Here is a 10,699-nt window from a genome sequence, read left to right as displayed (position 1 = left end):
CTTCCGATCAAGAATCTAGCTAGTAATTAAATTTTGTTTAAATTTATTAACGCTTTGCGTGGTTGAAATATAATATCGGTCATCTAAAAAGTTAAAAATGGCATGAAAATGTATTTACAAATAATTTATTTATTAATTAATATGTTTGCAGCATATATATAATTAGAGTATATTCTCTCTTTCCCATATACTATACAGTAGAGAAGAAGTTTAGTATTTATTTTTTTGGTAAATCTGTATAACAAAGGCAACTTATGCAGATGAGTGTGAATAACTATATCGGTGTACTCTACGCCACAATAGCTTCTCTTGGACTCTCATTTCAGTGGAGGTACGTGTTACAGTTTTTACTCATTTATTATTTCTTCATACCTAGCTAGCTCTGTCTCTTTCAAAGGAAGTACTTTTTGTCATTATTATCTTATTAATTAATAAATTATTTCAATTGAAATGCCCTTTTTTTAATAGGGCCTCCTCTTAGTAACTTTTATTAGGATTAATTAATCTTGCTACGATGGAGCTCTAAAATCCTTTTTTTTTTTCTTCAGCCATATATGATGCGCTCATGTTTTATAAAGTTTACTTGAGCTTCGGTTTTGGGTTTCCTTGCTTAGGAACTTTTGGGACATGTTTCATAGTTTGTATTTTATTATATTATATAAGATATATTATATTGTATTGCGTTATCATAATATAATACGGTGTTTGGTTTTGTGACATATTGTTTGAGGGGTCAATATGTAACATTTTAATAATTTTAGAGTCAAAATATAATTTTTAAAAACTTTTGGGGTCAAAAATATAAATTTTTAAAAGTTTTGGGGTCAAAAATGAAATTTTTAAAAAATTTAGGATCAAAGTGTAATGTTATAAAAGTTTTGGAGTCAAACTGTAATTTTACAAAAGTTTTGGGGTCAAAATGTAATCTTTTAAAAATATAAATTTGCATTGTGTCTCCTCAATTTTTCAACAATTATTGGTTCCGGCATGACCTATGTCGGTCCAATCCCAACCTCTAGTCATGCCCATCCCCGACATCAATTATCAATTCACTATAAATAATACAATACAATACACTAAAAATGAATCGCATTTAATAACACGACATAGACCATATTAATTTACTATCTATATTAGTTTATACAGTACAATGGTCACACTAAACATAGTATTATTGTATTATTATATAATACGGTGCTCTAATACGATCAAATAAACATGTCATTGTTGTTTTATTGTGGGATATTTTTCTCCTTATGTTTGCGTTTTCTCTTTTGAGTTATTCTTAATCAGAAAAAAGAGATAAATATCCTTTTAAATTGTATAGGTCCTAATTTTTACCTTTTATTTTTAAAATAAAACTCTTTTTAATCAAATATATATTAGCCAAAAAAGTATTAATCAAAAGTGATAGGTAAAACTATAGACTCGTGTACTTTTAAGAGTAATTTCATTAAAATTTTCATCCTTAAACGACTACTTTTATTTTATTTTTTAATAATATTTAGGTGGGGGGCATTGTGTGAACTGAGTTTTTATTTTATTTATTGAAAAAAAAATGAATAATTTTAGAGAATTTTCAGATTGAGTTTGTCTATCGCAAGTTATGGCTATTCACAAGAATTGTTTGAAGTGCTTAAGTAGTTTGGTCCTATGTATGATATAAGTATGAATAATCTTAATTAATTTATAGCTTAAGTGTTTGGGATTTAAGAAGGACGATATTAGGTAACCAATTCAGTAACAATGCAGATTCTAACTTTGTCCTGATTTTTTGAAAGGAAAATTACATTTTATTAAAGTACTGAAAAACAATTGTCTTAGCACAATACTAACCTAGTAGAGGGACAGACGGATGTCTAAGGCCTGAAACCGGAAAAATACCTCAGCACACTAACAACGAGCGGATTGAAAGTTAGACTAGAGAAAACCCTTCTCTTCAACATAAGTTGTCAAGCTCTACAGGGGCAAGTCATCAAAACCCACAAAACTGGGACATCTACACGGCATAGAAAAAATTCTAGCCGGACCAAGACCACCCTATCAACATTAAGCCGAATACCTAAATCTAACAAAAAACTCCAAACCAAACGAGATTCGGGTGGGAAAACCATCAACCTTATTACAAACACAAAAGTGACAAAAAGAGAAAACCTCTTATCTCTGCCAATAGAAACCTCTAGTGAAGGGCATTCGACCAAAGAACTATAAAGGAAGATAGCTAGTGAATAGATGTTAGTCACCAAGTGAAAAACTCTCATGAGAAAAGAGATTATCCATTCAGCTTCCAAGCTCCTAACTTTATCGTGATTCATGTATAGCTAAGCAGTTGTGATTTATTAATGAGATAGAATATTATGTGTAACCAATTAATTCAGTCACATCGCGGGTTTTAGTAGCTTAACAGAAATCTCATGTTTGGGTTTCAATTTGCCCTGCAGCCCCCCAATAATTTTCATCATTACCTTCGTTGCATTGTTTTTTGTGGTCATTTGCCTCATAAAAGATATGTCCGACGTGGAAGGTGACATCAAGTAAGTTTTATATATATCATGCCATCTATTAAATTTAAAAACTCAAAAATTTTTATATCAGTCATTTTTTAATCTCAAAAACATGTTTTAGCATGTATATTCATTATCTTTTAAAAATATTTAAATATTATAGGTATAACATTCAAACATTTGCGGCGATATTCGGACCTAAAAACGTTGCATTCTTTGGAACGGGAATTATGCTCGTAACTTATATAGGTGCTATAGCGACTGCCATCTACATGCCTCAGGTAATTTTTGTTCTTTGTCTTTACAGATAATAAACTAGATTTAAAACTCAAAATGTTAACAAATATTATTTATACCACTCCAATAAAAAATAAACAATCGTTATTTAATTATTAAAGAGAAAACAAAATATCACAATAACGTTCACAAAATATCACAATAACGTTCAATTATTTAGAATTACATAAATAAGATGCCTGCATAAAATCATAGATTTTTAAAAATGCCATAAAAAATAACACTATTTTATTTCTGCCATCAATTTTATATTTATCATTTATGCCACTAAAAAAATAGTTTTATAGGTTATCTTTCATATTTCAATAGGTTATTTTGTCGTAGTTTATAGAGTATTCTACATATTTTGTACGTTATTTTCATATTTTATAGGTTATTTTTTATATTTTGGTTGGTTATTTTTTTAGTCAATAAAATATTTTCAGTCATCACATCTGTATCTGTCTATTCTACATACTTTTTCAATCTAATGATGTGATTTTGATTATATTCAACGATTAAATATTGAAACTATTGGTACTGGTAAGACAGAATGTTAGAAAAACTCCATAAATAATAAGATGTTGTAAAAGAGTAGTTATTATTGTAATTTTCTCAAAGAATTAATCGCTTAAGAAAATAACCAATTTAGTCTTTATAACCTGGGTAAGGTTATAAATTACCCTAGAAAATCATTAACTTACCATGAAAAAATTAGACAGGGGAAAAAAAAAAGGCAAAGCAAAATCAATTTGACAGATTTTTTGAAAAAAAGAAAAGATTCCATCAAAGCGTTATATTTTTTTCCCCTTCAACTGTCATTATTTATGTGGGGACTCATTGAAAACTGATACATTAATTCATTTATTTATTGTTTACAGGCTTTCAAGTGTCATTTGATGTTACCTGCTCATTCAATCTTTGCCTTTTGGTTACTTTTTCAGGTTTGTCATATATAAATAAGAAATTTAATAAAATACAAGTAAAAATTTTGTACCGCTTATTTAAGTTAATTTCTTCTTTTTTTTTCAGGCGAGAAAGTTAGACAAAGCAAATTATGTCCAGGTAACTATAAAAATATGCACCTTTGACTTAACTGCATGTCCTAACGAGTAATGAACTATTAACATTGATCACAAATTTGATATTATTATATGTGCAGGAAGCAAGCGCAAATTTTTATGAATTCCTTTGGAAGCTTCTTACATTAGAATTTCTCTTATTTCCTTTTATATAGGAAATTAGTTTGTTGCAAGTTGATCATACGTTTTTCCCTTATAAACTATGGTGGGGTAGGGAATAAAGTTAGTTGTGTGTACTATTGTTAAGATACTATCACTGTATTTCTTTTAATTTTGAATAAAAGCAGTAAAGACAACTAGGTGTGTTTGAAGTTGTTTTCATTTTTATTTTTCACGTTTTTCAAGAAAAAAATGAAAATAGGAGAGAAACGGTGTTTGACACACTTAAAGACAAAAAAAAAGAAATGAAAATGATTTTTTGGTTTAGTGTTAAATGGGAGAGAAATGAAAAACGAATTTTAGTCGTTTTTCATTTTTTGTTTATGTTTTCTCCCTTCTTGAGTAGAGAGAGAAACATTAATGGATGTTTTTATACTGAAAATAATTTCTTAAAAAAACTACCAAACGTATTTTCATTTTTTATTTATGTATGAGATTGAAAACGTTTTCATTTCTATTTTCATACGAAAAACAAAATCAGTTTAGAACGAATTCTAAACGCACTCTATATATACATATTGCAAACAATGTGTTATAATAAGTAACAACAAATAATCATTGATTATGTGGAGAATAAGAAGATATCATGCATTCTTTTCAATTGACATATACACCTCAACTAGAAAAGAGATAATTACCAATTCAAAATTGTCTTCGTAGGAGATATTTGGTAAATGGATTCATACTAGGATTTGAATCATAGTTTATAATTCGTTACAGTGTTTTCTCTCATAAAAAATACACGTAAATCAAAAATAATTCTAATCTCATAATTCTAATCTATGAACTAAACGTCTCCGTAATAGTTCATATAAGTATTGGGAAAGATAATTTCCAACGCCAAAAAGGCATCGTCACATCGGTTGGTAGGAAATCAACGGCTAAGCAGCATTTTAAAGTGTATTTGAAGTGGTGCTTTAGACGCCTCCTCTTACCTAGAAAGCTACGTCGACCATATAAAACCTAATTATAATTTAAATTGCAAAAAGAATAATCCTCATAAAAATTAACATGTACCGCGAAAGCATATATAATCGTTTTACTTGTAAGCTAGATATATAAAATAAGTAATATCTTGAGAGGAAATCTATGAAGAACAGTACTGATATACCATATACTAGGATTAGAGAAAATGATTAAACATTATTGATCGTAATGTAATACTAAATGTTGGGTTTGAAAAACATACTCAACAGAATGACTTTTAAAATTTTTTCCTTAAACTCCAGGAATAGCTTCATAGTGCTACATAAATTTTGTCGTATCTAGTTGGCAATACAAATTTATTGTCAATTTTTTTTTTTTTTATAAAAACAAAATTTCCAAAGAAGAGCAGGTCAAATTATTGGAAAAATCATGTATTTTCCACTCAAAAACAACTTCACCGTGAACAGTTTTTGTGAATAGTACCGCACACGTGAATAGTACGTATAGATTAACAGTATCATACGCAGTAGAAAAACCTGACAGAATAACTATTGAATATTAAAAACAAATAAAAGAACATCATAATTGATAATAGAGTTCGGCAAAATATTGTCTGCGTCTACGGACACTGTGGATCACTCTATTTATTAAAGAGAAGAAAGATTACAAATTGAACAGAAATTACAAATGCTTACAAATTAAAAATCTAAAGAATTTCTTACAAATTAACAAAGGAGAAAAGCTCTCAATTTTTGTATTTATAGCCTCGGCCTCTCCTTCTTTTACGCGTGAACTAACTATACAGTTGGGTTCACTTTTTAAAATCAATACCCTTTTTTATACTTTCTCTTCTTTTCTTTGTCTCTGGCTTTCTCTTTTAATTTTTAACAGAAATATGTAGTCTATATTTTTTATAATGAGTCACCCATATCCACTAGCACAAATTAATTATGTCATAAAAACAACTCAACAAATATTTGAACAGCGAAACAAACGTGGAAAAAAATCGCATGCCACTTTTGAACAATTCAGCTGTGAAGCCCACCGATTTTTCTTTTATTATTATGTAGAAAATGCGTAAAAAAAATTATGAACACGATTACCATGTTTATAAATAAAAAAACTCATGTTAGTAAACGGTTACCGAATTCTAGATGTAGGTGATATTTTAATATTTAAAATTTACCATGTCTATAAATAAAAAACTCATGAAGTTAAACGGTTATCCATATCTAGACGTAGGTGATATTTTAATATTTAATTTTACCATGTTTATAAATAAAACATGAAAGTAAACGGCTATCGCAATCTAGATGTAGGGGATATTTTAATATTTAAAATTAAAAATAAAAAAAAGAACATATTCAGGTGGTAGACTATCAAACGTGTTCTGACAAAATATAAAAAAATATACTGCTAAAAAATATTATAATAGAACATAAAAGATATTCTATCTATTAATGACATAAACGGTAAATTTAAGATTGATGATAAAATGAAGTAGTGTTATTCTTGTTCATTTACAATTTTTTAAGTCATTGTGACTTGAGTTCAGATCTTGATTTGAGTTAAGGTGCATTTGAGTATGATTTGAGTTGTGACTCTAATTTGAGTTTGTATTTAGATGTGCACATTTTGAGTTATGTTTTGAATTGAGAATCTATTTAAGTTTGTGTTTGGGCTGGTCAAAACTTAAATTTATATTTAAATATTATTTTAATAAAAACTCAATGGTGATGAAAAATTTTAATAGGATATATGGGTGAGATTTTATTCGTCTTTTCGTTGTGAACGCATTATTAAAAAAAACATCTCAATCGGAATGAAAACGAAAAAGTTATGACATTTTTAAAAATAAAAAAAATATTATTTATTAACTTGAGTTTGAGTTTAGAAACTTGAGTTAAAGAAGGAAGTTGAACTCAGATTTTAGACTCAAATTCAAGTTAAAACTCAAGTTTAAATTTAAATTTTATAAAAAAAAATTAAACTTAAATAAAGTTGTAATTTGAGTTTTAATTTTTTTCTTTTGAATTTGAATGATTAGACAAGCCTAGCTTCGCAGTAGTGAGAAAATCCCTTGTATTTGAAATGAATTTTATTGCAAATGCAGTAGTTACATCATGATGAGTACTAGGATTGGTTGTGTCAATTTCTTCTAAAGTCACTTTTCCAATCGCCATTTTTTCAAAAGAAGAAGAAAACAAAAACACGTTAAAAGCACACTTTTAAAGAAATGGTTATGGTCGTGGGATGACAAAAACCCACCTACCCTTCCAAGCCCCTTCAATTGTTAAGTTGCATTAGTTTGACTGTTAGACCCACACCACCCAACCGACTGAAAAAAAAAAACATAAAAAAATTGAGCTTTCTACTTTTTAAGACCTCTTCGAAAACACAATTGTTTACCACAATTTTGCTTTTTTCTCTTTCAAATGGTTCTTATCTCTTTTTTTTCTTAAATTAAGCAAACAAAATGGCGAATCAAATAGAACGGGAGGGTTGAATGCTAAGAATCACGTAGCGGATGGCGGGTCCAGTCTACCATCGGGCGAAAATCAACGAGCACGTACTCCTGCTTATTCACACAAAAAAAAAAAAAAAAAAAAAAATCAAAGAGGAATCTTATTGTGTGTTTAGAAAGGAAATTCGTGTCATGATTCGAATCATAATTCGTGACTCGTTATAATATTTTATCTCACAAAAAATACACGTAAAATAAAACTAATTTTAAATCATGATTTTAGATCCATAAACTAAACATCCACTTATTCATTCTTATGAGATTAAACCTCACTCTTCACGTAAAATGAGTCTTGTTAAATAAATAGGTGAGATTCAATTTAGTGAGATCCATTATTTTGTGAGTAATTAAGTTTTATCTCTATGAAAAGAAAAATAAGCATTTATGATGAGACCCCTTATAAAAAAACTCACATGTGAAACACCGTATTTTAACTGTTAAATTAAATTTTTAACAATTAAATTTGTACATATTCGTATTAAAAATTTATAGTGCGCCTCACAAAACAACTCTATCGGTTGATCCAATCGTTAAAAAAGTAATTCAAAATTTTGAGTGCAAGTTGTTCCTGCTTTCCGTAATTGACTTATTAAATTCAACATTGTGGTGCTGTGTGATATTTTATGTATAACTACGCCGTTTCACATGGAATGCTTCCAAATAGTTTGTTATATTCACACTTTCCTTGACGTTACATGCGCTGACTATTTTGTACTTATTATCATTTTCCACGAAACTAAAAAAAGTTGGGATGGCTTAATTTCCCGTTATATATAAATTCATGCAAAGTACACTGAAATTCAATATCAAAGTTTTTAAATCATTCGTTTTTTAGCACATTATTATTCTCTCTTTGCCCTTCTCTTCTAAGTCATAGTTATGGATCTCACCATCTCTCACTCTTCCCTGAAAGCAACACCTCTTATTTCTCAACGTTATAGGTTCTGCAATTTTCATGTCAGGAGCTCGATTCCAATTAAGCCTACAATTAATGATATCAAACCATCCAAGTACTTCCCTTCGTCAAAATACTCTGCCAATAAATTGATCCAGCCAATGGGGCTCTATGGAGACAGCAGATTGTCAAAACCCTTACTATTTGGCCAACACAATCGTAATTTCGTTCAGGTATTACACTTTATTTTATTTCTTTGCATCTTCTAATGTTATTATGGGTTGAAATATTGTTTAATCGCAATTTTCATCTTGTTAACTGATCTACGTCATGTAATAAAATCGGATGTGGAATTATTGTTGGATTATGCATGTAACCACCTTTTATATGAATAATGTTATTGAGAGGCTTTCTTGCAGAGCCATTAATTAATTTGAGCATATTTCATTAACTAAGTGTTCTCTATAGTTAGTACTCCTGTGATTTGATTATTACCTTTATTAGTTGCACTTCAAATTACTTTCAATTTCAAGTACTTATAAACTTAACTAATTATTGGTTTAGGCATCTGCAAAAATCGAATTTTCCGATTCAAACCCTGCAATTAGCAAAAATCAACCTGATGAAGCAGCTTCCAGTTTGGTTGCCAAAGTCTCACGTTTTGGATCCACTCTATGGACGTTCATAAGACCCTATACAATGACTCAAGCATTTACATCGTCCATGTAAGTTATCTTCTACAGAAAATTAATTAAATACAGAAAAAAAAAATCAAACAAAGTGATTTGCTATAGAAGAAATTAACTTATTTTTCTTTCAGATCCAGTTGCAAATAGTAATTTACATAACTTTATATGTCTTCTCTCTCTCTCTCTCTTATTTTAATTTACTTCATTTTATTGAGCAGATGTTTATTCGCAAGAGTATTGATTGAGGCACAGTTGTTTCAATGGCCTCTGATGTTTAAGGCATTCTTGGGCCTAATTAGTATAGTTCTTGCAACCGTTTACATGAATGGCGTTAATCAAATTTTTGACGTCGAAATTGACAGGTATGCTTCTACATAAATATAAACAATATATATATATATGTATATATATTTACATCAACACATTACCTGACGATTATATTGTAAAACAATCTGTTAAACTTAATACAACATCTAAATCAAAATAACAGTTATAAGAATCCCACTAATAAAAATCTCTGAATACCCATATAATTTGTTGTGCGTTCATGACGTGCAAAAGTTCCCTTTACCTTTATTTATTTATTTATTATCTGTGGCGAAAAACATTTTAGTTTATTTTTTCTTTATGTGATATTTTCAGGATGAACAAACCTCATTTACCCTTACCAGCAGGGAAATTGTCACTGAAACAAGCATGGTTCATGACGATATTTTCTGTATCTACTGGCCTCTCAATTTTGTGGTTGGTGAATGCTGACAGAATCACTACTTTACTCTACGGGGCTTGTGTTTTATTGGCGACTATGTATTCTGCTCCTCCGTTTAGATTGAAAGGAGATCCTGTTGCGACGGCTATTTTGATTCCTTTGGTATTTATTAGTTTCTTCCCATCTAAAATATTTTAATGAATTTTTATTTTAAATTAGTAATCTTTTTAGGTCGTTAGAAGTATGATAGTTCTCTAAAAGTTAAAAATGGAAGGAAAAAATTTATTTACTAATAATAATTTGAAAAATATAGTTTGAGATCAATCAACATGTAAGATTTTTATGGCGTAAAATTCTCATTTCAAGGACACCTTATGAGACATATTTTATTAATTAACATGTTGTGCTACTATTTTATATCTTTGTGAGTAAAAAAAAAAAAGTGATAATTTGTATGATGAAACTACTTATATATGCAGATGAGTATTTGTAACTATTCCGGTGTACTCTACGCCACAAGTACTTCTCTTGGGCTTCCATTCCAGTGGAGGTATGCCTAACGATTTTTTGTTTATTTATTAGTTTACGTATATATCTTGATCTTTCTCCTTCAAATTGAATTTTGGCAAGTTATCTTGTTAATTAATAATAATTTTCAATTAAATTTTTATTAGGGCCTTTTCTTAGTTTATTTTATTAGGATAAGATTTGGAAAAATACTTTTTAATTCGACCCATCAAGCACATGAGTGGGGTCTACGTTGCCTCACCAGGAGGAACCATCAACTGTATGGGACCGTATTTTTGATATTTTAACAAATTTTTACGTTATTAGATAACGTATCATAATAGGATTAATTAGATCTCGTTAGGATAAAAAAAATTAAGGCCTCGTTTATTTCGCTGATTCGAGTTTTGCTACAGTAAAAAGCTCT

At 29.2% G+C, this 10,699-nt stretch overlaps 1 protein-coding gene across 1 annotated transcript; it reads left to right on the top strand.

The window, feature by feature from the left end:
• Positions 1-8,286: 8,286 nt before the first annotated feature.
• LOC112092669 (2-acylphloroglucinol 4-prenyltransferase-like) lies at positions 8,287-10,340 on the top strand. The gene is made up of 5 exons (XM_024169324.1): positions 8,287-8,600; positions 8,932-9,092; positions 9,275-9,418; positions 9,699-9,927; positions 10,245-10,340. The coding sequence occupies exons 1-5, from the start codon at positions 8,352-8,354 to the stop codon at positions 10,323-10,325; spliced, it is 864 nt and encodes a 287-aa protein (XP_024025092.1). The 5' UTR covers positions 8,287-8,351; the 3' UTR covers positions 10,326-10,340.
• The last annotated feature ends 359 nt before the right edge of the window (positions 10,341-10,699 follow it).

This window comes from Morus notabilis, unplaced genomic scaffold (genome assembly GCF_000414095.1).
Source record: "Morus notabilis unplaced genomic scaffold, ASM41409v2 Scaffold157, whole genome shotgun sequence".
NCBI lineage: Eukaryota > Viridiplantae > Streptophyta > Magnoliopsida > Rosales > Moraceae > Morus > Morus notabilis.
Note: the sequence above shows the minus strand (reverse complement) of the source record. Positions and strands in the feature narration are given on the sequence as shown.

Excerpts from the sequence above, each read along its gene's own strand:
- LOC112092669 (XM_024169324.1), top strand. The coding sequence starts at position 8,352 with ATGGATCTCACCATCTCTCACTCTTCCCTGAAAGCAACACCTCTTATT. Across the intron at positions 9,419-9,698 it reads TTTGACGTCGAAATTGACAG|GATGAACAAACCTCATTTAC; the intron begins GTATGCTTCTAC and ends TGATATTTTCAG. Across the intron at positions 9,928-10,244 it reads CGGCTATTTTGATTCCTTTG|ATGAGTATTTGTAACTATTC; the intron begins GTATTTATTAGT and ends TTATATATGCAG.